At 32.7% G+C, this 27,982-nt stretch overlaps 4 protein-coding genes across 8 annotated transcripts; 3 read left to right on the top strand and 1 right to left on the bottom strand.

The window, feature by feature from the left end:
* Positions 1 to 1,609: 1,609 nt before the first annotated feature.
* Positions 1,610 to 3,470, top strand: LOC126685742 (uncharacterized). The gene is made up of 2 exons (XM_050379686.1): positions 1,610 to 1,925; positions 2,265 to 3,470. Exons 1-2 carry the CDS (start codon positions 1,818 to 1,820, stop codon positions 3,081 to 3,083), a joined length of 927 nt encoding a protein of 308 aa, XP_050235643.1. The 5' UTR covers positions 1,610 to 1,817; the 3' UTR covers positions 3,084 to 3,470.
* A 50-nt stretch (positions 3,471 to 3,520) lies between these two features.
* LOC126685743 (protein yippee-like At4g27745) lies at positions 3,521 to 5,019 on the bottom strand. Of its 2 annotated transcripts, none has more exons than XM_050379689.2 (3): positions 4,819 to 5,019; positions 4,591 to 4,721; positions 3,521 to 3,854 (listed from the first exon to the last, which is right to left on the bottom strand). In XM_050379689.2, exons 2-3 carry the CDS (start codon positions 4,681 to 4,683, stop codon positions 3,627 to 3,629), a joined length of 321 nt encoding a protein of 106 aa, XP_050235646.1. In that variant the 5' UTR covers positions 4,684 to 4,721; positions 4,819 to 5,019; the 3' UTR covers positions 3,521 to 3,626. The 2 variants fall into 2 exon arrangements, with proteins under 2 accessions (XP_050235646.1, XP_050235644.1); XM_050379687.2 differs by having other exon boundaries at positions 4,591 to 4,692; positions 4,819 to 5,018.
* A 9,546-nt stretch (positions 5,020 to 14,565) lies between these two features.
* LOC126688110 (protein yippee-like At4g27745) lies at positions 14,566 to 16,093 on the top strand. Of its 3 annotated transcripts, none has more exons than XM_050382689.1 (3): positions 14,566 to 14,658; positions 14,756 to 14,845; positions 15,748 to 16,093. In XM_050382689.1, the coding sequence occupies exons 2-3, from the start codon at positions 14,756 to 14,758 to the stop codon at positions 15,970 to 15,972; spliced, it is 315 nt and encodes a 104-aa protein (XP_050238646.1). In that variant the 5' UTR covers positions 14,566 to 14,658; the 3' UTR covers positions 15,973 to 16,093. The 3 variants fall into 3 exon arrangements, with proteins under 3 accessions (XP_050238646.1, XP_050238645.1, XP_050238643.1); XM_050382688.2 differs by having other exon boundaries at positions 14,593 to 14,677; XM_050382686.1 differs by lacking the exon at positions 14,566 to 14,658 and having other exon boundaries at positions 14,684 to 14,845.
* Positions 16,094 to 17,843: 1,750 nt separating this feature from the next.
* LOC126688268 (RNA-binding protein 1-like) lies at positions 17,844 to 22,182 on the top strand. 2 transcript variants are annotated; one of them, XM_050382902.2, is made up of 7 exons: positions 17,847 to 18,093; positions 19,231 to 19,352; positions 19,448 to 19,676; positions 19,776 to 19,837; positions 19,930 to 20,011; positions 20,958 to 21,078; positions 21,169 to 21,441. In XM_050382902.2, the coding sequence occupies exons 1-6, from the start codon at positions 17,952 to 17,954 to the stop codon at positions 21,059 to 21,061; spliced, it is 741 nt and encodes a 246-aa protein (XP_050238859.1). In that variant the 5' UTR covers positions 17,847 to 17,951; the 3' UTR covers positions 21,062 to 21,078; positions 21,169 to 21,441. The 2 variants fall into 2 exon arrangements, with proteins under 2 accessions (XP_050238860.1, XP_050238859.1); XM_050382903.2 differs by lacking the exons at positions 20,958 to 21,078; positions 21,169 to 21,441 and adding an exon at positions 21,804 to 22,182 and having other exon boundaries at positions 17,844 to 18,093.
* Positions 22,183 to 27,982: the final 5,800 nt, after the last annotated feature.

Genomic DNA, 27,982 nt, shown 5'->3' with positions numbered 1-27,982 from the left:
ATTAAAAAATAAATACTTTTACATTTAATATTTTCAATTCACTAAATTTATTGAACATAACAACTAAATTAAAAACTCTAATAAGTGTTGTCTCATCAACATGTCATATTCACTCGAGCGATCACAGCCATATCTCACATAGAAATCCAAATCTGGCACAAATATATGCTTGCAGTAAGTGAAAAGTCAAAAGCTCGAAGAAAAACCATATCAATTTGGTAAACCGTCAATTGGGATCGGCTGGTTTAGAACCGGCCCAAAATAACTTGAGGAGCGGTTCGGTGCCAGTTTTATTTATTTCAGTTTAACGTAAACCGTCGGTTTCAAACCAAGACCGGAATAAACCGCCTAAGGGGCACATCAAGGTTGGTTCCAAATCTTTTGGAACTATGAGCCGATGGTTCCTATTTGGAACCGGTGGTTCTTGAATCATGGTAAAATCTAGTATTTTTTTTGGCCAACTGGTAAAATCTAAGTGTATTCTAAATAAAAAGTGAATTTTACATCCGTGTTTTAAAAACTGATCGGTCGTCTGAACATGTATAATATATTTATGGTTCAATTATCAGTTTATTCAGTTTATTTAAATTTATACAAAAATATATAATATATAATTTTTTTTAAATAACTCTACATATTTTAAATTCAAACTAGTAAATGGATCAGAAATTAAAAAAAGACACAAAACGATTACACATTCTAATTAGTAAATTAAAAATAAGATGATTTTACAACATAATGAGTTATATTTCTAATTTTTTTCGTTAAAAAATTAAACTATATATTAAATTTAAAAATAATTAAAATAAATCGAATTGAACTTTCAATTGCAATCAAACTATTGAACCAACCAGTTCAATTTAATTTGTAAGATACTTCTTTTTAAGGGTGTTAGAATAAATTAACAAGTCGTATTCATATCAAGTCGATCCACTTTTTAATATGATTAAATTCAATAAGAACATAATTTATTTATTTTTTGATAATTGGAGAGGGGAAGCGCTTGTGGGAGGAATCGAACCCACGACCTAGCAGTTTGCTGACTAGCGCTTATACCGTTTGAGGTACAGCTCATTGGTAAAACATAATTTATTTAACTAAATTGTTAGTTGTATTACCTTCTGTAATGTTATCCGTTTAAATTTAATGTTGGATTAGAATTATATTTTTTTAATTAATAGTATTACAAAAACTTAATCCTAACCCAACGCTAAATTTAAAAGGACAATGCTACACAAGGTAACATAAGTAACACAATAACATTAATATGATCGTTAAGAGCATCTCCATTGCATGTTGTATTTTTTATGCTATTTTTAGCATAAAATAAAATAAAATGCTACATATAGCACATGTTATTGAAATTCACTCTATTGCAAAATGCTAAATTAAATGCTAAATTTATAATTTTACAAGTGATTATCATTATTGATGGCAAATCTGTAAATAATTTGCATATAATAAAATTTGGCATATGCTAAATTTTCTAACAAATTTGGCACAAAGTTTAGCATATGCTAAATTTAGCACATGAAATAGAAGTGCAATGGAGATGTATTTTTTATACTAAATGCTAAATTATAGCATTGTGAGGTGATTTGGCACTGGAGATGTAAAATATTTTAAACACATAAAATCAATGTAACTTAAATTTCAAACTATCTGGCAATCTAATTAGCATGACATTAACCCATTCTGACATGTATAAATACTGATTGAAATGTATTTGATCACATTCTTCTTGTTTTCTTAGAGCTTAGGAAGCTTTCTATTCTACTTCTTGTTTGGTTCCCGCGAAAGTGAGGAAGCTCTCAACAATGGAGGTACGTGAACTCAGACGCAGAGTCAAAGCAGATAAAAGTTGTGCAACAGAAGAGCCCAGAACCTTTGTTCTTAAGTCTACCAAACAAAAGGACTCTCCTTTGGTAAGTTCGTTTCTTTTTTTAGTGTATTTTAAAGAATTTTTCCTTAATTTATCGGTTTTTTCGGTTGCATGCATGCGAAGATTCTTAGTTCGATCAAGAAGTTTAGAATCTGTTTTGAGCTTGCATGTTGATAATTTTCTTGATTGATCAAGATTTTTGAAGTTTAAATGAAGAATTTTCCAAATGTAACATCCTTAGAAGTTGAAGTTTAAAGATTGTCAGCAAGTTATTATCTGATGTGATGATACTTTGTTAGAACTATTTGTTATCAGATCCATTTTCAATGTAATCTATTGATCATCTGATGCTTTTAAGAACTAATCATTTACTTGAATCTAGAGTTCCGAGGAGGAAGGACGAGAGTGCAGGACCAGGAAAATGATTAAGATCGAGGATCTTGCAGAGAAGGATCCACCGACCTTAAAAACTCAGCTAGCTCGACGCAATGCTGCTGCGGAGGCCACAGTGACAGAGCAGGCGGCACAGGAAAATGACAAACATAGTGATCCACTTTCTGCACTTTCAGGACCACCCGACTCGAGTGGGGTTGCAACTGATATGCTTCAATGTAATGAATTAGCAGTTTCCGGAGTGAAAAAGGGGCTGGCGTTATTTCTTATGACAAAATCAAATAACGATGATGCTGGTCAAATGATCGATCAAGCAAACAACGCCTTTTTGTACCTTAAAGGCGTTAATGCTGATTACCGATCTTTTTATGCCATTGTGCGCAGCTTTATTTTAAACTGCTGGAAATTTCAAAAGGCTGAGAAGGAGGTGCAAGAAAATTCGCAAAGTGTGAAGATAATAATTGATGACTATGAGACGCTTGATCATCAATCATCTAAAGCAAAAAAGGCTTTTGCTAAGATCGAGGTTAATCTTGTTAAGGCGAAAAGCTACATGGCGCCTCTTGAAGCTCGAGTTCAAGATACAAGAGAGTTGCTCGAAAAACTCGAGGTAGAACTTTGTGAAAGGAGAACAGAAATAGAAATGCTCGAAGCTGACAAGGCTAGAGTTTTAGAAGAGAAGGATGCAGCGGATATTCAGATACGGGAAGGTGGTGTTAGAGTGAAGGAAGCGCAGAGCACTCTCAGAGATATGCTTTTCCGCCAAGAACGGCTCGAACAGAATTGGGAGAGAGTAGAAGACAGCTAACAATAATCTGAGGTATGGTTTTGGTACATAAGATTGGCTACTATTTTGTTGATATGGTTAGGTGTGGATACAATAGGGTTGTGCATTTGGTTCAAACAGTTTCGAATCAAATCAACATTCTGTTTTGTTTTTAAACTGAACCAAACCAAATTTATGTATGTAAAAAACTTCGAACTAAACTAATAGGTTCAGTTTGTACTAAATCTTGAATGAAATTTTGTTATGTCCAAAAACGGAACCAAATATATCGGTTTTGTTCGGTTTCTATACATCCCGAGTGGATAGTAGTGTTTTGTGTAGAAAATGTTGTCTTGTTCTTTTGTCAAGCAAGATGTTCACAGCTGCCTCTATAAACAGCCTAAAACTCATCAAATCATATTGCCTGTATCTTCTGTTTCTATATTGATATTTTATGAATAATCAATTACTAAATGAGATAACTAAGAATATAGGACATGGCATAAATGAACAATGTGTGACAATAACAAATACAGTTGCAGGAATTTTCTGTACAAAATTATATGCATTAAAATGAACAATGTGTTACCAATTCTCCTTCACAATCTTTGATTTCTCAAGTATGAATTTCCCTTCTTTGTACTTCTGAGACGCCTCATAAGCTCGCTCGTATTTCCAACCCAGCACTTGACCGCAATCACTGCAGTAAACATCAGCAACGGTATGTAGACCAGTGAGAAGATTCCGATCTTCTTTAGCTCCTATAACAATATTCATCGCGTGGGAGAACAAAAACGCTCGGCCATGTCTTCCCTATGCAAGATTTTGAAATTTTTAAACCAAATTTTGTATTATATTAATCTCTAGAAGTTTAAATGAAAGAAGCAACAAAATAAACTAGTAAAACCTTAGCAACTATGTCAGGTTTGTAATGCAAGATTCAACTGAATGAAACTCCCTATGATTTTCTGCTTTCCCTTATTCATTTCTCGACTTAAGTTCTTCTTAAGAACCCGAAAAACACAGAAAAAATCTCACCGGAATTAAGACTACCGGCTCGAACAATTCACTATCAAAAGATTGTGTTGAAACTTCCAGTCACTAATTTGTGACAGAATTATGAAGGATTAATGAGTTCGAATCAGCAATATCGGTCATAAACACGACTGCCGTGACATGAATCGGCACAAATAAGTCGGATAAATTCTCACATAAGACTTTATCTAGCACGCTATCTATACACGGAGCCAATAAATTAAACACATCACGTGATTAAGTAGAAATTTTAATAATTTAATGACATATTGCAATTTTTATCGACTCTCTCCACGGATAACATGATTGACGGAGTCCATTTGTATTTCTCGAGTACGTAGTCCAATCATTTCAGTCAAATGAACATGTAATTAACGCAAATACAAAATTTACATTAGAAGTTATCATAAATAAACAGAATTTATAATCAAAGTAAAATAAAAAAAACAGCTAAATTATCTCATCTTCAAACTAAAAACTGGATTAAAATATCAGAGATTGAAGTGAAATTCACCTGAAAAGTCTTAGAAATAACATCATCATGAAGAGATACAAGGTTCCGACAATTACAACAGCTATACAATCGAGGACCTACCAATTCCGCCATTAATCAGCTCTAGAAAACAACAGCAACTGAATTAATCACTGATTAACAAACAAAAACCAAACCCAAAAAAACAAAAACAAATCAGCTGTTAAATTAATTAAATCCAATTACAATTGAAGCAACAATAATACTCACTGAGCATAAATTTTTGAAGAAGAATTAAAGTTTAAGTCTGTCGAAAATAATAAAGAAAAGAATTGTTGGCGTGTAAGATTAGACCAAAGTTACATGTGGATTCCATGTAAGATTAGTAGTAGATGATCAACCAATATATTTTGCTAATTAAAAATTAATTAATTAATTAATTAATGGCGTAGGGATAGAGACAGGAAGTGTAAACAACAAGAACATGATAATGTAGAAAACTGAACATAATCATATCATATTCTTGTATATGCCAAACTCATCTTTAGCCCCGTGTATTTTTAAAATTTTATTAATTTGGTCCTTTTTTTAAATTTTGTTTTTATCTAGTTTTTGTATTTAATTTATTTTGACTTTTATGTTTTTTTGGATGAAAAAACATGTGCATTCATGAGATCTCGGTTTCGAATTCTAATAGGATCAAGTGGTTTAAGGCCAATTTAACATTTGACGATAGACAAACTAATTACTAACGTCTGATATAATTTAATTCTACCTATAGAAAAAAATTACTAGCACAATGGGTGAGTAATGAGTTATCTGAATTTTCTTTTCTCTCCATCGGAGCATAATGTTTTTATTTCAATTTTCAACTATAAAATAATTGAATTTTACTCTTATAACAATTACATACTTCTTGTTTCAATAAAAAAATGTGTAAGAAAAATTGATAAGGAAAATTTGTTATTTGTAGACACTGTTATAATTTCTTTTCTTTTTTATGAATTTAATTTTTTTTGATGAATATAATTTCTTATTTTACATGTGTTAGTCTATTTTTCTAAAATTTTATTAGATATACAGTCACATATACTAGATTTATTATAATCAAAGATAATTTTTTGTTATAAAATTAAAAATTATGTATTTTCTAGCTATGAATAAAAATAATGTACTGAAAAAAAAACACATACCGTCGATAATAAAAATTCAGAAGAAATACTGAGGATTTACTTTGTACCAAAAAAATAGAGATATTAAGAAAAAGAAATATTATTTTAATTGGATAAATATTAATGTTGTATTTGATTGAAACAGAATTAGATGTGAAGTATACGCTTGAAACACCTCTAAGTTCAAAATTAAACACCAATATTAATCATTCATTTGTCAATTAACGATCCCTCTAGTCCTCAATATTGTGAGACATTTCAATATAAATCAAATTTAATATATTTTAATAATTTAATCTATAACTCTTTAAATTAAGTCTGATTGCACGCATTAATATGTTTTCAAAGTGCATAAAGCGAATTATTAAAATATTAATTACATATCTATAAAGATTCATATAAAATAAACACCATTATATTGAAATTTCACATATAATATTAAATAAAAATATTGAAACAATTTATGCGCTATTAATATATAAAATAGTCCTGTTTAAAAAGTTACAAAGTAAATTATTAAAATAGACTAATTTTAATTTATGTGAAATCGGTCCATAGTATAGGGATTATAATGACCAATTTCTCGATTATTTATACATGGTTGGAGTCTTGGAGATTTTTTTGTTTGTTTTAAATTTGAATCAAATACACTAATAAAGCCAAAGGCTAACACATCTTTGGATCCTTATACTTGTTCACTTTTTGATATTAAATACCAACACGTTTATTTGTCAACATTAGGTCCTTTTATTTTTAATTTTGCAGACACTAGGTCTCCTGCCATGAAAATAAACTATATATACTTCACGTACTGCGACTGAGATGAGTCTTTTATTTATTTTCAACTTTAATTTTATTAAAATATAGACCACATATTTTATTCTTGTCAACATTAAATTTTTACTTTTTTTATGGACTGAGTTGGCACCATTAAAATTTATTGTGACAAAAGTATCTGATATTTTATAAAACTAAATATATAAAAATTCAATGCTGATAATTAAAAATAGAGGATCTAATGCTAAAACCAGAACAAGTGAAGTGACTTAATAATGCATTATGGCAAAGTCAAATAATGAGTTTTTTTAAAATCGAGATAGAATCATTGAAGAAGAAGATGAAAGTACAAACGTAAAAGCCATATAACAACAAGCAAATATATAGTTTTTTAAAATCCAACAATTAAATATGAAATAATAAAAAATAGGGTTAATGTTAAATAAATTCATAAACTATACATGTTTTCTCAATTTAATCATGAACTTTAAAACGTCTCAATTGTATACATCAACTTTCATTTTTCACAATTTGATGCATATGATGACGTGACACTCATTTATTGGTGTAATTTTGTTGAAGTGGACATCATTTTTGGCAGCCACATCATCATATTATGGTCCCATGTATCGAATTGAGAAAAAATGAAAGTTCATGCATACAATTGAGACGTTTTAAAGTTCATAATTAAATTGAGAAAACATGTATAGTTTATGCATTTTTATAACATTACCCCTAAAAAGTACAAGTAAAATATAATAATCAAAAAAGAAAATTCCGCTAACATGCCATCTTATCGCACAACGATGAACAAAGTCATGTTGGTACGTGTTGATACAATTGCTGTAAAACTGAATATGATGAGGCTGAGTCGCGGACTAGGTCGCTCTCTTTTAGACGTTTCGCGGCACAGCTCGGAGGTGCAAAGCTGACTATCAACCGCGGCGTCCCTAGGATAAAACAGCCGGAAATACTGATCACACTGCACTGTGAAATCAGCTCTAAAACACTTTCTCTGTATTGCTCTGTGTTTTTGTATATTCTAAAATGAAAAATGAAGCCAGTATTTATAGGCTAAGAAAACATAGCTGCTGAGTGAACAATAAATACAGAAAATGATTTCTGATTTAATGAAGAAAAACATCAACAGTCAGATGGAGTGGAAGAGTCATTACAGTTACAAAATAATTGAATAAAAAATCATTAATACTTTTGTATGCAAAAAATAAAGTGCTAGCCGAACCGAACCACCCACCCACCCAGACCAGGCCAGGCCAGGCCGGCCGACCGACCGGACGGACGGCGCGCGCGCGCGTGTGTGGTAAATCGGGTAGGATGTAACTCCTAGCCCGTTCACAAAACTGGGTACCCCTTGGGGCCCAAACCCATATGAGAAAGACCAAGTTTATAAACCCAATGTATTGAGTTTTCCTAAGCAATGTGGGAAAACCACAAAACTCTCTATCTTCTCATTTCAAGTTACAAGGCACTTTTTCCTTTTTAATTTTTTAAATTCAATAACTTTCCAACAATCCCCCACTTTGAATTTTAAAAAAAAAGTTTCTCGAGCAATTTCTGTTAAGATTGTGCATAAACAAAGGTATCTTTCGATTTGAACCTTTGCGTAGTGAGTAAGATTCTGATTCAACAAGAGTGACTCGTAGTCTTGAACTCTATCTCGGACATCAAACCACGCACGTTCTTTTCATAAGTGTTTTTCTAAAGCCCGTGCATTTATGGCCCTGCACGTCTATCCCAGTTTAGTGAACGCTCTAGAAATTTTGCCTCAAATTTCATAGGAAGCGGCACTTCCACATTCACAAAGGTGAAGCTATCAAGAGTACTCCTATAGCTAGGTACTCCACTCCATATGGAGTATAGACTTCATTAAGAGATTCTATTAACTCATCCTCTTCTCGCTTTATGAATCATGCATTAATTTTGCATGTTCTGGCTCATATCATTCATAACTTGTTATTACCCATTGAACCTATTTCTTGGGATCTCCAGTCAGTTAGGTCGGGTTACCATTATGGATGATTCATTCAATAGGCAATAGTCCCATTCCTTTTGAGGTTTTATGGACTTTCTCTCTAGCTAATCCTTTCGTCAAAGGATCTGCTAAGTTATCATCAGTGCGTACATGATCCACTCTAACAGCCCCTGTTGAGATAAACTCTCTAACAGTGCTGTGCTTACGACGTATCTGTCGTTTCTTACCATTATAATAACGGTTCTCAATTTTTGCAATAGCCGCGGTACTATCGCAATGGATCAACACAGCTGGTATCGGTCTTTCCCATAAAGGAATCTCAGCTAGCAGGCTTCTTAGCCATCCTGCTTCTTCACTAGCAGCAGCTAGTGCTATCATTTCTGACTCCATCGTAGATTGAGCCAGAATCGTCTGTTTCTTTGATTTCCAAGAAACAGCTCCACCAGCTATACTGAAAATATAGCCGCTCGTGGCTTTGGAATCATCTGACAATGTATTCCAATCTGCATCACTATACCCTTCAAGTACAGCAGGATGCTTCAGATAATGTAATCCAAGATTTATTGTTCTTTTAAGGTATCTCATAACCCTTTCAATAGCATGCCAATGCTCAATACTAGGTCTACTAGTAAACCTGCACAGTAATCCAACGACATATGCAATGTCGGGTCTAGTACAATCAGTGGCATACCGAAGGCTGCCAATGATGCTCGCATATTCAGACTGTCGTACACTATCACCAGTGTTCTTAAAAAGTTTTACACTTGGATCATAAGGTGTACATGCAGGTTTACAGTCGAAGTAGTTATATTTCTTTAGAATCTTCTCAACATAGTGAGATTGATCTAAAGAAATTCCTTTTTCAGATCTAGTTATCTTTATGCCAAGAATGACATTCGCTTCACCTAGATCTTTCATATCAAAGTTGGCACTCAACATTGATTTCACAGCATTCACAACATGAATATTTGATCCAAAAATCAACAAGTCATCTACATAAAGACATATGAAAGTGCAAAGTTCCTTTTCAGATTTGTAGTAAATACATTTGTCACTTTCATTCACTTTAAAGCCATTTGAGATGACAAGATTATCAAATTTCTCATGCCATTGCTTAGGTGCTTGTTTTAGACCATACAAAGATTTGTCTAACTTTCACACCTTCTGTTCCTGACCATGTATTACAAAACCTTCAGGTTGATCCATGTAAATTTCTTCCTCCAGTTCACCATTTAAAAAAGCAGTTTTAACATCCATTTGGTGTACGACCAAATCATATAGCGCAGCGATCGAAATCAGCACTCTAATGGATGTTATTCTAGTAACAGGTGAATAGGTATCAAAGAAATCAATGTTTTCACGTTGTCTGTAACCCTTGGCTACAAGTCGAGCTTTGTATTTGTCTACAGTACCATCAGGTTTCAATTTCTTTTTTAAGATCCATTTACAACCTATGGTTTTGCAACCGGGAGGCAGATCAGTCAAATGCCACGTATGATTGGACTCTAATGAATCCATCTCATCATTTATGGCTTCTTGCCACAAATCAGAATCTAATGAAGTTAAAGCTTCCTGGAGTTTCGTAGGATCCTCCTCTAAAGAATAGACATGGAAATCAGTTCCAAAGTCTTTCGAAATTCTAGCTCTTTTACTTCTTCTGATTTCTGGTTCTTTATCATTAGTAATCTCATTATTCCTGACCACAGGAACATTACTAGATGATTCGCCCCCACTATTTCCTAATTTAAAAGGAAATTTCTGTTCATAAAAATCAGCATCTACTGATTCAATAATAACTCGTGCAGTCAAGTCATAAAATCTATAAGCCTTGCTATTGACTGCATACCCAATGAAAACACATTCATAGGCTCTCCTTGCTAATTTTATTCGTTTCGGATCAGGAATCCGAACATAGGCTAAACAGCCCCAAGTTCTCAAATAAGACAAATTTGGTTGTCTTTTCTTTAGGATCTCATAAGGTGAAATCTTCCTGTTTGATTTCGGGACTCTGTTGAGTACATAACAAACAGTCAACAGAATTTCACCCCACCAATAAGAAGCAGCTCCAGAATTCAATAAAATAGACACTACTGCTTCTGTAAGTGTTCTATTTTTTCTTTCGGCTTTACCGTTCATTTCAGGAGAATAAGGTGCTGTTCTTTCATGCACAATACCATGTGAGTTATAGAATTCTATAAACAAGCTAGATTCATATTCAGTACCTCTATCACTGCGAAATCTCTTGATTTTCTTATTGAATTGATTTTCAATTTCTGTTACAAATAACTTGAACATGTCAAGTGCATCACTTTTATTTTTCATCAAATACACATGTGTAAAATCAGAACAATCATCAATAAAAGTGATAAAATATCTTTTACCATTTCTGGTCAAGGTACCGTCAAGTTCACATATATCAGAATGTATTAAATCTAAAGGTTCAGATTCTCTAATTACTGATTTATGTGAGTTTTTAGTTATCTTAGCTTGACTACAGAATTCACATTTTTCAAACTCAGTTTGGTTCATTTTAGGAATTAATCCTAGGGTGCTCATGTTGTTAATTATCCTTTTATTTACATGGCAGAGTCTTGCATGCCAAGTATTAAAATCACAAACCATGTAAACAGAAGCAACATCTTTATTGATAATTTCAACATTCAACTTAAACATACCCTCACAAGCATAACCCTTTCCCACAAAAATACCATTTCTAGTAATGGTGTACATATCTCCACCAATAGTCTGAAAGAATCCAGCCTTGTTGAGAAGATAGCCAGACACCAAGTTCTTCCTCATCATAGGAGTGTGCATCACATCCTTCAAGATTAGTGTTTTTCCTGAAGTAAATTTCAGTTCAACACTTCCAATTCCAGCGACAGTAGTGGTGTGAGTATCACCCAGTAATACTTTCTTATCGTCCACGGCAGTGTATGTTTTGAACATAGCACGATCGTGGCAAACATGGCGATTAGCGCCTGTGTCTACCCACCAACCACTTGATCCACCAACAAGGTTGATCTCAGCCATCATTTCTGTTATCATAGCCGTAAAAGGCTCTTCAGTCAAGTTAGCCTGTGGAGCAGTACTTGGCTTGTTCCGACACTTGCGTGCCATATGACCCGGTTTTCCACAGTTAAAGCATAGAAATGGTGGCAGGTCATTCTTAACAGGTGGTGCCTGTTTCACAATATGGTTCCTTGAAGGATTACCATTCTGGTTCGCTTTGTTGCGATTCACATTTTGGTTTTGGTTCGAGTTGCGATTCTGATTCTTAAAATTCTTGCCATTAGGCTTCAGACTCATCGAACTAAACTTCCTTGTGTTGTTAGAAACAACCAGCACTTCATCTTTTAGATCTTGTTTTCTCGCCTCTTCCTCAATCCGAAGACGAGTGATCAAGCTTTCCAGCGAGAACTCTTTTGTTTTGTGCCTGAGAGAATTCTTAAAGTCCCTCCACGAAGGAGGTAATTTGTCAATTAAAACAGCAACTTGAAATTGTTCATCAAGAACCATACCTTCGGAGATGATCTCATGAGCTATTTTCTGCAATTCATGGGATTGCGCCTCGACAGATTTTTCATCACTCATTTGATATTTAAGGTAGCGGCTGACTGCATACTTTTTAGTCCCCGCCTCCTCGGTATCATATTTCTTTTGCAGCGCCTCCCAAGTTTCCTTTGCAGTCTTTCCATCATTGTAGTAATCATAGAGATCATCACTTAGTGCATTGAGAATAAAATTCTTGCACAAGTAATCATTAGTCATCCACTGTTGAAGTTCACCGTTCTGTTTTTCCTTTTCTTCTTCCTCGGCAGTTTCATCAACGACAGGTATTGCCATTGTCAAAACAGAAACCACCTTCTTGATGGTTAGGAAAAATTCAGTCTTCTGTTTCCATCTTTTGAAATGCAAGCCTTCAAACCGGAATGGTTTGTTGGCATCAACAGTAGAAGAACCGTAGGCAGCAACCTCATCGGTATTCATGGCAGCAATTGTAAAGGGACACGTCTAAAAATTGTTGATACAATTGCTGTAAAACTGAATATGATGAGGCTGAGTCGCGGACTAGGTCGCTCTCTTTTAGACGTTTCGCGGCACAGCTCGGAGGTGCAAAGCTGACTATCAACCGCGGCGTCCCTAGGATAAAACAGCCGGAAATACTGATCACACTGCACTGTGAAATCAGCTCTAAAACACTTTCTCTGTATTGCTCTGTGTTTTTGTATATTCTAAAATGAAAAATGAAGCCAGTATTTATAGGCTAAGAAAACATAGCTGCTGAGTGAACAATAAATACAGAAAATGATTTCTGATTTAATGAAGAAAAACATCAACAGTCAGATGGAGTGGAAGAGTCATTACAGTTACAAAATAATTGAATAAAAAATCATTAATACTTTTGTATGCAAAAAATAAAGTGCTAGCCGAACCGAACCACCCACCCAGACCAGGCCAGGCCGGCCGGACGGACGGCGCGCGCGCGCGTGTGTGGTAAATCGGGTAGGATGTAACTCCTAGCCCGTTCACAAAACTGGGTACCCCTTGGGGCCCAAACCCATATGAGAAAGACCAAGTTTATAAACCCAATGTATTGAGTTTTCCTAAGCAATGTGGGAAAACCACAAAACTCTCTATCTTCTCATTTCAAGTTACAAGGCACTTTTTCCTTTTTAATTTTTTAAATTCAATAACTTTCCAACAATCCCCCACTTTGAATTTTAAAAAAAAAGTTTCTCGAGCAATTTCTGTTAAGATTGTGCATAAACAAAGGTATCTTTCGATTTGAACCTTTGCGTAGTGAGTAAGATTCTGATTCAACAAGAGTGACTCGTAGTCTTGAACTCTATCTCGGACATCAAACCACGCACGTTCTTTTCATAAGTGTTTTTCTAAAGCCCGTGCATTTATGGCCCTGCACGTCTATCCCAGTTTAGTGAACGCTCTAGAAATTTTGCCTCAAATTTCATAGGAAGCGGCCCCACTTCCACATTCACAAAGGTGAAGCTATCAAGAGTACTCCTATAGCTAGGTACTCCACTCCATATGGAGTATAGACTTCATTAAGAGATTCTATTAACTCATCCTCTTCTCGCTTTAGGAATCATGCATTAATTTTGCATGTTCTGGCTCATATCATTCATAACTTGTTATTACCCATTGAACCTATTTCTTGGGATCTCCAGTCAGTTAGGTCGGGTTACCATTATGGATGATTCATTCAATAGGCAATGGGTAATAACAAGTTAGGCCGGACGGACGGCGCGCGCGCGCGTGTGTGGTAAATCGGGTAGGATGTAACTCCTAGCCCGTTCACAAAACTGGGTACCCCTTGGGGCCCAAACCCATATGAGAAAGACCAAGTTTATAAACCCAATGTATTGAGTTTTCCTAAGCAATGTGGGAAAACCACAAAACTCTCTATCTTCTCATTTCAAGTTACAAGGCACTTTTTCCTTTTTAATTTTTTAAATTCAATAACTTTCCAACAGTACGGGAGCCTTAACTTGAATCTCGTTCAACAATGCTGATAAACCGTTTGAATTCTTTAAAACTTCAATTTTTTTAAAAATGTTTTTTAAAGTGAATCAAATAGATAGAAAATCACCAGCTACATAAAACAAATGTTAATAAAAACAATCAAAATATAATATAATATTAAAAAAAATCAATATTGAAAAGTTTATGTATCATCATCTAAACAAGAAAAATTGACATGCAAAGCTAAAAAGTTTTAAATATTTTCATTCGGATCATGAATTCTTAACATGCAAATTAAAAAAACTTAAAATGACAAAATGTTTCAAAAAAAATCGAAAATATACCAACAAAAATACAATAAACTCCATTTAATAAGTAATTATTAGAGATAAAAGCTAACTAAAACTGAAAATAATGAAGAAAGGTGAAGGAGGAAGTGATTTTCCGATTAAAATGTCAGAAAATCAACCCCTTAAAGGCGTTGTAATTTAGAAAAAAGTGAGGTTTTTTTACAAAAAAAGAATGAGTTGAATAAGTGATATTGTTAACATGCCATTATCAATGAATAGTAAAGTCAACAAATTAAAAATAAAGTAGCTTTCAAACAACATTTTCATTTCTTCTCTTATTACTCATTCATTATCTTTAACTTCAACATATTATTCCTTCCTTTCATCTGTAGAGAAGGTAAGTATTAATTTTTTTGGTGACAAATACATTAATTTTCTCAATCTAATTAAATTTCTTAATAAATAAAATTGTTAACGTTAATTGTTTGTGTTAGATGGAATCTGGAGATGATCCCTTCTACAGCTGCATAAATTGCAAAAATCCTCTTGCTTTCTTTAGTGATCTTCTTTCAACATCTTATAAGGTGAGTTATGTTGCATGGAAAATTATTTAATCTTTACATTTGCACGTTTTATTTTTCTTTCTGAAACGTCGAAACTCTATATATAATATTAATATACTCATTGGCGAGATCTAGGAGAAACAAGGGTGGGCGACCGACCCCTCTATTAAAAATATATTCATATGGCCATATAGGGTGATATTTTTAGATGAGCGTTGTCCCCTAACCAAAGTTCCATCTCTCCATTAATGGAAGAGGGGCTATCAATTTTTTCAAAAGAGAAATAGAAGAGCAGACTAGATATTTAGTTTTTTTTGGTTAAATGTATATTTCAATCCTTTAATTATTATAAGTATCATAATTAACATTTTAAAGTAAATTTTCTAACTGTTAAACTTTCAAAGCATGAAAATAGAATCATATAAACTTATTTGTAAAAATTGGTATTATGAATATTAGTAATTTGTTAGAACTTCTTAAATTTAAAAGAGAGGGAATGATTGTTTATTTAAAAATTGAGCTAATTAATGAGTTCGTTTGGTCAGAAAACTTTAAAAATAATAATTGAACAATGGGTTGTTCAATGTAGAAAAAGCCAAATGTAATTTTGCCAAATAAAATTCCTTCCCTCCTAAATAATTTTTTTTTCCACCACTGTATATAATTTTATATTTTTTTTATAATTAGAGAAAGAGAGCGCTTGTTGAAAGAATTGAATCCACGACTTTGACAGTTTTCTGTCTAGCGCTTATACCATTTGAGTTAGAGTATATATAGAAAACATCTTTTTATCGTTTTCCGCTTATCTTTTCGTGCTTCGGCATTCCATTTCCGCGCTGCGTAAAAGTTGAGCCTTGTAAATTACACATTTTGGTGAAACATCAAAATTAATTGACAACTTTTCTTTACAAATACTGAATCAGGCAAAGTCAGGGCAGGCCTATTTGTTCTCTCATGCGATGAACGTTGTGTTGGGACGCAAAGAAGATAAACAAATGCTCACCGGTCTATTCACCATTGCTCAGATCAATTGCAGTAAGTGTGGTGAGCCGTTGGGTTGGAAGTATGTGACTGCTTATGATAAAAAACAAAGGTATAAGGAAGGCAACTTTATTCTTGAGAAGCTCAAGATTTTCCAAGAAAATTAATGACTTGTCTTTTTTAAGAGGCAAAATTACTGTCTTAATTAGATTTTACTATGACTGGTTTAAAATAACATTGTATACTTCTAATAGATAAATGGTAAGTTGTTGGTATAATTTTAGTTTATATATATAATACGGATTTAGTATTTTGTTAGTATGCAAAAATATTTGTAAAAATATTATGTGTATAATTTTAGCATGTCAAGGAACAATTTTAGTATATTTTGACATACGAACAAAATATGCATAGTTAATTAAGTTTAGAATTAATTTTAGCCTTTGATAAAAAAAATTAAATTTAGAATTTGTTCAAATTGATAGAGAGTTTAGAATTAATATGGGTATTAAATAATTTAGATTCTCTAGTTAAAATGAATTTATATATGAAGAAATATAATACTTTCTCTCATTTAATATAGTGCTAATTTTTGTTTTTGTTTTTTTGATTTTTGTTGTCTTTCCAAAATATTCTTTATAGTTAATGAAAATATATTTGAAAATTACTTAGCAAAGTAAATATTTAGTGCCTATAATTTGAAACAAAAAAATTAAAATAGTGTCTATCAATTTAGAACGGAGAGAGTAATAAACTAAATTTAGATCGACTAAATATCTCAATAACCTCTTTCTCTCTCTCTTAAAAAAATACCTTTCGTAACACTCTAATAAATTATAGCAGTCTTTATATTTTTTTCCCGACTATTGTTAATTGTTTAATTTTACCGTAACAGTTAGTATTTTTTATGTTGTTTTAAATTTCATAAAATATAATCAATAGCAAACTTATTTTCATTTTTCTTTTTAATTGATTAAAATTTATCAGCAAAACAATTGTCCAATTCAATTTCGCGAACCAAGACTCAAAAATAGTTTATTAACGGCTTATTAATAATTTACTAACAGTTTAATTAATTTAATTTTAATTTACTACAGTATACTAAGGGTTTTATAAAATTTTAAACCTACAGAATATTCATAATAAACCATGTCATTAATTTAACAATGAATTTAAGAAAGCCGAATTGCCTAGTATATAGATATTTTAATCAAAAACCAAACAGAAGAGAAGAGTTTTTGTCCTCTGGTTTTATTTTTTTGTTAATGGCTTTCCTAAAAAAACCTTGTTAACATACCCACTTACCATGCTCAATGACTCTCAAAATCATCAACTACTCATTTCTCTCCTCTTCTCTTTTTAATGTACCATTTTCTCCAAAAAAAATAAACGAGCAATGTATGAACAAATTGTAGAGCGGTCCAACACTGATTTCATGGATCCACTGCTGCCGGCAAATCCACCGCAAACCCATCAACTCTAGCAAATTCACATTCCGAGAAACCCTCAGCCGCCACAACCGTTATTTTGTACGCTACCCTTAATTTATTTCCTCTTCTTTGAAATTGGTTCGATAAACTCTTTTTCATGTCTGATTACTTCAGTTTGTATTGTAAGAAAAGATAATGCACTAACAGCGGTATCGACGGAATTTAATTACTAAAATTTTAAACCTTTATATGATTTGCTGGGGAATCAAAATAAAAAATGGAGAAATAGGGTTATATTAGAGATAGGTCCATACATAAAAAAAAATGGCCTAGATGATTGAAAGGACAACAGAAGAGTAGATTCAAAACCATACTTTTGCAATCGATAAAGTATTTCTGCAAATTGATTAAGTATTCTTCAACACAGACTAATTAAACAGTATAAGTGAGATTATTTTGCTGTTATGCGGTGTACTGTCTAATTTCCCCCCAAAAAAAAATCACAGTAACTAAAATGAAATATAAGTAAAGTACAATAAAGATCACAATTAATTCATTAATTACTCAGGTTAAGTTTTTACACCCGATCCGACCCGATACCACTCACCCATTTTCACTAACTATTGAACTACTCTAAACTTGGTCTGACATCTCCGGTTTGGAAAATAAACACTTCTACTTCTTCGAAGTCTTCTTCCTCCCCCTTTCTCCTAGTTATGGCCGACGCCTATTGGAGATACAGCGACCTACGCCAGCCACCGCAGCAGCAGCTTCAGCAGCAGCAACCGCCGCCGCCGCAGCAGCAACAGATACAGCAGCCACCTACCATCGTCGGCAAACGCCCTCGCTCCGATTACGGTACTTTATTCTTAAAATTCTCTTCAATTTTTGAGTAATTATATATAGATATTGAGTTCACTTTCTTTTCAATTCGTTCTCCTTTAATACTTAACAAATTCACCTGTTTAGTTAAATTGATAGATTGGTTAGCTTATGTCTTAATTTAGTAAATTTATTATCATTAATTTTTATAATTATATATCTAACAACATTTCACTTCTATAAGAAGTTATTCGAGAGAATAAGAAAAAGATTAAGAATTGAAATATCTCAAATTAGGATTAAAACTATCTGTAAGTTTATTCAGTGGTTAATTAAAACACAAATAGAATTCCATGAAACCAGCTGTGAGGAGCTGAGGCCAACATTATTTAGTCCATTCGGCAACTCGTATCAAACTGTTTATGCCGCATACCAGCAATTACTTAGGATGGAGCTCCATTTTCTTTATCAACTTTTTCCATATCAATGAGGGGCGAAGTTGGTCTAGTGGTCTAAGCCCCAGCCATCTGCGTACCATGGTTGCCAATTCAAACCCCGGCTACGTTTTTTTTTTAATAAATGGAGTGGTTGCTAGCCATTATAGCCCGGAATTGCCAGGTATGTGGCTTGCGGGTGGTCCACATTCCAGGATTTGACTGTGATCCTGGGCTTTGGCTTGGGAGAGTGAGTCCTTGTCACCACAAAAATGGTGGGGTGAAACTCGATCAAGGGCTATTGTAAATGAGCAACAACTATGAAGTTATTTGATACTCAACTTTTGTTTTACTAGCCTTAAAATTACAAGGTTATCATAAGCAAATACAACCTGATGAACCATAGAACTTTGTTTCCTGGATAAATTTTGGGTGTATGACTATGGTTAATGGATATTTCCGAATCCGATCTCTCCATTTTTGTGTGAATGTTGATTAGGGAACCAAAATGTGCTAGCTTGTAGTTTATGTAATAATATGAATTGCATGTCCTAGGAGATAAAGAAGGGTTAGTTTAAAATTTACTGTTCTCCTATTACTACTGCAAGCCATTTAGATCCCTATTCTGTACCGATTCTTGAATTGTTCTGCTCTGAGTGTTATATTTTTTAGCACTTTCTTTTACTTTATTCTTGATTATTTAAATCTTTTACTGGATTAAAAATACGTAATCTAACAGATATTCCTAGTGGGCATCAGCCGCCCAATTATTATGCCCGTGAAGATGACAGAGGACCTCTACGTTCAGTTAGAGATACAGATTCCATTGAAGCATCGTATGAGCGATACTTGCGCGGCGCGGTAGTTAACTTTTTTATTCTTAATATATTTTCTGGACCTCCATATCACGCTGCTTGATTTTGTATAGGAACTGACTACCAGTATTTGTATTTCAGCCAGTTCCACCATATAATGGAGGACAATCTGCTAGACCAATTAGTGGAGTTCCTAGTCGTCCTGCTGACGATCCACGTATCGAGGGTATGGGAGGCTTGGAACCAGGGCCTGCTGGGAAAGACAGGTCTCTGGGGTCAGGAAGACCTGAAATTTCCCTTCCTCCCGATGCTTCCAGCACACTGTTTGTAGAGGGGTTGCCATCTGATTGTTCTCGACGGGAGGTTGCACGTATCCTTCATTGGTTTCCATGTGCAACCCTACAGTTGCTTTTCCTTTTCCTTTCTAGGTTTATTTCTTTTGTTCCTCAACTCAGTGAAATCATAATAGATATCTTCCGTCCTTTTGTTGGTTACAAAGAAGTGAGACTCGTGAGCAAGGAATCAAGACGTGTGAGTTCCTTTCTTTTCTCTGTATTTGTTTTCCTCTTCTGATATGTAGGCCAATATGGTAGTAACTTGAAATTAAATTTGAAATCTTACAGCCTGGAGGAGATCCGCTGGTACTCTGTTTTGTTGACTTTTTGAGTCCTGCACATTCTGCCACGGCCATGGATGCGTTACATGGTGAGCTTAACATGCTTTGTCCTTCCCTCCCTTCATTGGTCCATTATACTTGCATGCTTTCAATTTGTTATCAGCTCCTTTTTTTCCTCAATTTTTTTGTACTATTCTGGACTGGATTGAGGGAACTGGTTGGATTAACTCAGAGCCTCTATGATGGTTTAATGACTACAAATAGGTCGATTTTTATAGTATTTATGATCTTTGGTAACATAAGATGGTTTTGACATTCAATTCTTATATTAAACACCTAATCACAAATTCAAACTCGCATCACGACTAACAATAGTTTGGCATTGATAAGGCATCTCGTGAAAGAAGTTGGCTGTAGATGGACGTTTTTGGACTAGTAGCCTTTCTAATTTTCATCCTCTCCCAGAACTGAGGATCAGTCAGTTCATTTGTGTCACTATTACCAACCAAAACAGTATAATCGACTTAAAACCTACTTGGCTTCAAGGGTCTGAACGAGTTATAGGCGACTGGTTACTGGTCAAACAGGATACTAAAACGATCTGAGATCTATGCAATTAGACATTCAGTTGAGAATCTAAATGGAATCCACCGGAGATGTTGCAAAGTCATGTTTAACCTCAAGGTTCTGTAGTTTCCTTCTGCCATATGAAGCCTCATGCCAGCTTATGCAAACTGCATTCTTCTTGCGATAGATACCATACCCTATTGGCGACCGTAAATTTTGGAAACAGATGGGCTCTTTTGTCCTATTCCTCGTGTGCGGTGCGTTTCGTAATGAAGGTAGAACAGTAGCTCGGCATACTAATCTTGGCATATATGTTATATATCGAGTGTGTACCTGTAGTAATTGATTAAGCGTGTGTACCTGCAATAATTGATTTTGAGCGCCATTAAAACTCTTATCTGCTCGTTAATTCGACATTCAAAGCGTGGTCAGTTATTCAGCGTAAAATACCAGAGCTCGATTTTGCAGGTTATAGATTTGATGAGCATGACCGTGACTCGTCCCATTTAAGGTTGCAATTTGCTCGCTTTCCTGGTGCGAGATCAGGTGGCGGGCATCGTGGAAAACGTTAAATTATGCGATTGTACAGGTGACTAAATACTTTCTTTTAAGCGCTCGGCATCTTATTATTCATGGCGATTAGATGCTAAGAGAAGCTCTATTTTAAATAATGAATCAGGCTAAATTATGGTACCACCCTTCTCCGTACGATTTGCGCAAACCGGGGATGTTATGATAATGAGGGATGATACAAGAGCCTTGCAGTTACAAGAATTACACAAATCTCCGAATGACATTTTCTTTAGGAAGAAAATGAATAGTGTGTTTTTCGATAATTTATGACGTAATCTCTGTACACTATTGGTGTGTGCTTTCCGGTAGAAACTGCCGAGTTTTATTTGCTTTAGTTACTTAACGATTCCTTTAATTTCGAACTGTTTCTTGCTGACTATAGCTATGATTTTCTGCATTTTGCTATTTACTGGGCCTGTCATAGATGAGACGCTGAATTCATAGAACCAGACATTGTTAGTGCTAATGTCTTACCTTCATATTTTAATGACATGTCTTATATCGAGTCTTGTTCATCTTTAAAAGAGCAAAAGAACGGAAAATGGCTTGACTTCAAAATGAAAAATTGGAAGAGTTTATTGCTTGGTGTGTTCTCCAGGTTTTGGCGTTTTGGTGCATCTTTCAGCTTTTTATACTTAATACTTTGTGTCGTATCTTCTTCGTAAATACTTCATTATTATCTTTTGATAGATATACAACTATTACTGGTTGCTGTTTCTAACTCTTGATTCTGTTTATCAGTTTGGAATCTTTGGATCTATGTTGCATGAAAAATTCTCAACGTCTGCATAATTTCAGCATTTTTATATCAGTTTCCGAAAGCTCATTTGAAACTCTAAAACTCTATGTTTGTAACATATTTGTATAAAATTCCCATTTTGCCATTTCTCATTTCGGTGTTTTTCATTTCAAATTTTTTGTTTTGGTGCTACATAGGTGTGGACCTATGATTATTTTGCTGGATATAGGCTACATAAGGGAATAGGCTATATTTAATTGCTAATTATGTTACGTTTGTGAACGATTGTATATATACCACAATTCCGTTAGATGAATCTTTTTAGTGTCATCTATACGAAGATATTTAACGATTGGAAATAAGATCTACGTTCTCCGGACATTTCTTGGCATTGTGATCTTGTTCCTTGTTCCTTCTTCGAGTCTGAGCAGGTTGAGTACTTCGATGTAGAAGTGGTAGAATGAACAAATTGAAAAATACAGCAGCTTTATGCAATTGAAATATATTTTGGAGGAGCTGCTTAAATCTGTGAATATCATAGCTTGTTAATGGATTTCCTTTTATTATTTGTTTTATAAAATAAGGGTTAGAAAGATTGTTCATTAGGCTATTAGAAAAATATAGAGATATCGATGAAGGGTAGTGGCGAACTGCAAGAACAATTTGGTTTGAGCATTGCATGTTGAGTAATCTGAAACATCATCTGGTATTTGGAAAAAGCTTAAAATGGGCAGTGTCGATGAGGAAGAATAGGTGGTGATGGTGTAGGAGTGGCGGCGGGATTGTTATTACAGATACTTCTTCCCTTTTGTTGTTGATAGCGGCAGTGAGAGAAAAAAACGACGAGAAGAAAATACGCTGGTTGTTTAGATGGTACCGCAGTTGAGATTGTGCTATATCTACGAGGATAATTGTTTTTTATTAGTTTGTAGGCGTTAATTTTGTTGCTATGTCACGTATATATTTTTTTAAGGTCCAATTGCAAAAAAAAAAAAATCTAAATTTTATGGGTAGTTGGAATGTAAACAAACTTTTAAGTTTTTCTAATGATGTCACAATTTGATCATTTCGCTGCATTTTTAGCCAATGTTTTTCAATCAATTTTTTTTTAGTGTTTTTTTTGTTATTTTTTTATCATTTTTAACTCGACCTATGGTGAAAAAAATTAAATTTTTTAAAACTTGTTGCAATTTAATCCAAATGCATATTATTTTATGTAATATTTTTTATAATGTTGCAAACTTACAATTTAATAATTATTTTAAAAATAAATTATATAATTAAAAAGGTACTAAATTCTAATTTCTTTTCATTTATTATTGAATCAAATTAACATTTATAAATAGTACAATAATATTAAAACATACAACGGAATTTGTATTTATAAATTTAGTTGTAATTTGATCAAGTACAATTTAGGATGGTTCAGTGCAGTTCTTGCTATAATAATCCTATTTTATTTTATAGATTTAAATTTTAAATTTTGATATTTTAAAATCATTATGAGGTATGAATATAAATGAATTTCCAAACTATATGATTTGTGTTAGAGATGGTCACGATTCATAAAATGAAAATTTCGGTTTGAAATCACTAGCTCAAGTTAAAGGGATCTGGAAACGGCCATGAGCCGCCTCTCGTTCAATTTTGGGCAAGCTTGGAATTGACTGACTTCGATTCATAGTTTCAACTAGTTCAAAAAAATTAAATTAAATTAATTTTTTATCGAACATTGTAAGCTAATCTTATGATACGAAAGAAATAAAATAAATCTCTGGCTAATATATAATAAATTAAAATAATCAAGCAATAAAATAAGTATTGATAAAAAAACAATAAAATATGAAAATAAATTTGATAATTTTTTTTGTTAAATTCATTCAACTAAATATAGATATAACTAGTATTATCAATAATTTTTACCTAATCAAGCGATAGAAAATTAGAGATAAACATTTAACTAACTTAAAAAAAAAAAGCAATTCAATGAATTATAGGTGTGATGGAGACTATTAATGAATTAGATCTAATTAAATAATATAAAAAAGACGATAAATATTAATGTTAAAAAAAATCATGAACTTTACATATTTTTTCATTTTAATTACGCAGTTGAAATTTTGTCATTTTCAAGCATAAACTACCATTTTTTTTAGATTCATACACGGCGCTGAGGTCACACTCATTTATTAGTGTAAAATAACCTCTACCTCGGCGAATTACACAAATGGTGCCATGACACCTCAACACCGTGTATGAGTTTGAAAAAAAAGTGGTAGTCGTGCATGAAAATGACAATTTAAATTGCGTGATTAAAATAAAAAAAAAACATGTAAAGTTCGTGATTTTTAACATTATCATAATCAATTTGGACTCAGCCTGGAGCCCACCTCCCTACGATTTCGGGCCGATTTTTTTCCGGTTATGGATTTTACAAGTTTCCAATCGTATTTGACTGGATATGTTTCGGTCCGATTTACAAAACCAAATCGGCCTATGTATATTTATTTATTTTAAATAAACTTTTTTTTATTTAACTATCAGATGAGTGTCATAATTATTCATTTGTAGACCTTTTCGATTGAGAGGTTTTAAATACATAGATTTTACTATATCCATGGATTTTAATGAAGATTGATGGATTTATAAATTTTACCGTTCGGATTGAATATTTAATTCAAAGATTTATAAGAAAATATGTGGTAAATTTAAATTGTCACACAATTCATGATTCATTAAAAAAGATGGATTTTAATTTTTTTCATTTAGGAAGTGGAAAATAAAATGGTGGATTTTAAACATAAGAGATTTCATAATACACGGACTTTCTTGCATTTTCTTACATTAAACGATGAATTTTTATAAAATTCATAAAATTGTGTTAAGATATACAGATTATATTCTTTTAAATTTTCTTAGTTCAAAAGGTGCTCGAACGATGAGAATGATAATAAGTAAAATGATATTTACTTTATAAAGAATAAAATAAGAGTAAATAACTATGACACCCCTCGCATTTAACATAATTCACACTTTAGTCCCTCTTGTTTGAAAATCAAATGATATAGCTCTTCACTTTTATTTTTGTCAACGATTTAGTCCTTCTATCCATTTTGGGTGTTAGTCAACGAAGTCAACAAAATTATATAGCCCCCCACTTTTGTTTTTCTCAACAATTTCACCCCTCACTTTTGTTTTTGTCAACGATTTCGTCCCTTAAGTTTGAAAATTAATGTATCCCTAAGTCCTTTGACTTCGTTGAGTAACAGCAAAAATGGACGGAGGGACTAAACTGTTGACGGAAACAAAAGTGAGGGGCCATATAGTTTAATTTTTAAACAGTATATAGGGACTAAAGTGCGAATTACATCAAATATGAAGGGCCATATAGTAATTTGCTCATTAAATAACCATAAAAACTTCCATTTCTGCAACTGTAAATAGTCCAATAATTTTTATAGTGGAATCTGATTTGGAAAAAAGTTTCGGTCCGGGATGTACATGCAACTGTCTATAGGTTTTTTCAGCCGCAAAAATGAGAATAGAATCAATAATTCAGACTTCAAATCATTGAAATTTCATGCTCAATTCGGTGGATAATACATGCTACTCACAGCTACCATCAATAACTACAAGAAGAAGAAAAAACACTATTAGACATTTTAAATTGTGGACTTTTTTCTATAATCATTGATGGCGCCCTTAGGATAGAACCATTTCAAGTTTGAGATGGACTTTATTTCGAGCTGTTTCCGGAATTTTTTTAAAAAATATGAGATATTTATAACGAAATTAAGGCTACGGTAAAGTTAAGTCCCGAGACTATTAAAATGAACTAAATGGTTAGATAAAATTTAATTTGGAATAAATAAAAATGTTTGATTCCGCGCTGCATTCCATGCCAGATTTTGCTTTGTCATATAGTAAAAAAAAAATCACTCAATTTAGTTCTGTTCACAATAGAAATACATTTGAAATTTTTAAAAAACATAATGTATAATTTTATTTTTCAAATTTGTAGCTTTTTCCTTTTATAATATAATAAAATGATTAAAACTCATACTATATCGAATAGAGGCATCAATGAAAGCAATGCATAGGCCCGAAAATTGTGATATAGCACCAAATATGCTGCGTTTCCGACTTACTTCTTTATCTTTCTCTCGATGCACGATAGCAATTAAAGTATGCCGTTTTACAAATGACTAGGAAGCGAGTGAAGAATCAGAATTTTGATCTAAATGTGAGTTTCAATCTAAAATCAAAATCCATTGAGAACCTATGTGATGATTTAGATGGCGATGGAAATATTTTTCATGCTTTTAATGATTTATATGGAAATTTTTTATTCACAAGCTAAAACGGAGGAACAAACTATGAACAAACAAACATGATTATTGGTGGTTTTTGAAGGTGGATAGGAGATGATCTTTGACTTCTAGTAGGAAACCATTGTCTTCCTACCCATCGTGTTAATATTTTTTTTTTATTTTTTAATAAATTGTCCTTTAGTGAAGATTTATGTGGGGGTATTGGTAATACAAAGGTCAAATGTCGTAAAGAGATCAAACCTTTTATAAAAATTTCACAAAAGTACTGATATTTCAATTTTGTCGATTTTGGCCAAAAATAAGTTATTTGGTTTTAATTGTAACCAATTCTCAATTTAATTTCAATTTGCCTATGTGACGCCTATGTGGCATATGCCAAATATTGAAAGGTCAGCACTTTTGTGAAACCAAATAATTCATTTTTGGCCAAAATCGATAAAATTGAAAGGTCAGGACTTTTGTGAAACCAAATAATCAGTTTTTAGCCAAAATCGATAAAATTGAAAGGTCAGAACTTTTGTGAAACCAAATAATCAGTTTTTAGCCAAAATCGACAAAATTGAAAAATCAGGATTTTTGTGAAACTTTTGTAAAAGTTTTGGCATTTTTATAACATTTGGCCTAATACAAATTCTAACGTTCTAATTTTTTGAAATTTAAGCGTAATGTTTAAAACGTTACAAAAAAATTCCAATCTTTCCAAAGTTCGCCTTTTGTAGTTCAAACCGTTTTTCGGTGATTATTTGCAAATGTGGCAGCTATATTATTGGCAGATTAAATCCCAACGTTTTAAAATTTTGTAAATAAAATTCCAAATTTTCGCATTTTTGCAATCTGTATAAAATGACCGGAATTCGGGATGAGGCTACAAAATGCAAAAATCGAAAATGTTAGGATTTGTTTTGCAACGTTTTAAATGTTAAGCTTAAATCGTTAAAAAAATAAAATTTTAAAATTTATTTTGTTAATATTTTTTTAAATTTGGATGTGGCACTATCGAATTCCGTGGTGTGTTTATTTGTGATTTCACGTTTTTACATAAAATATTATAGGAAATACTTTTACATCATATATAGTCATGTGATATTAATTTGAGGGAGGTTTTGAAGTCGACCGAAAATAAGGAAAATGGCATCTACTGCAGCTATATACTTCATATGGCAGGCAATGAATCACAGGCTGTTTCACAAAAAACAAACAACAATTTGTGGAGTGATCCAAAAGATCTAATTGTATTTGACTTTTTTTTCTGATGACCAATAAAAGCCCTTCGATAAATTTACCATAATAATAATAATTAATATGGTAATAATGCACAATATTTGTTGTAATTCATCAATAGCATACTTCATTTGTTTCGGAAAAATATCCTTTTAAAAAAAGAATCTAATTATTTAAAAACCATCACGTTAATTTTTTTTTGTTTACACTCCGACATTAAAAAAAATCAGTTGTACTTTTTTTTGGGTTTTTAGTTTTCACCTCTATCTCAAAATATTAAATTGACCTTTTTTTATTTTAAAAAAAATTAAAAAAATTCATTTTAGCTATATTTAATTAAACGTTAATGTCATTAATAGTACAAAAATACCTTCTTCAAAAAAATTCTAAAAATAATAAACATTTTTTATTTAAATTTATATAAATTATTAATAATTTTTTAAAACTAAAACCGTAAAATATACTAACGTTTTAAAAAATTAGACCCGTAATCCAATGACACTCCTTCTCCGAGAAGGAGCTGCCGCTGCTCCTTCTCATTGGAGAAGGAACATCGACAACTCTTTCAAATGCGGCGGGATTGGTCAGAATTTTTTTTATTTTATTTGTTTAATAATATTTTAAAAAAT

This window comes from Mercurialis annua, linkage group LG6 (assembly GCF_937616625.2).
Source record: "Mercurialis annua linkage group LG6, ddMerAnnu1.2, whole genome shotgun sequence".
NCBI classification, from domain to species: Eukaryota; Viridiplantae; Streptophyta; class Magnoliopsida; order Malpighiales; family Euphorbiaceae; genus Mercurialis; species Mercurialis annua.
Note: the sequence above shows the minus strand (reverse complement) of the source record. Positions and strands in the feature narration are given on the sequence as shown.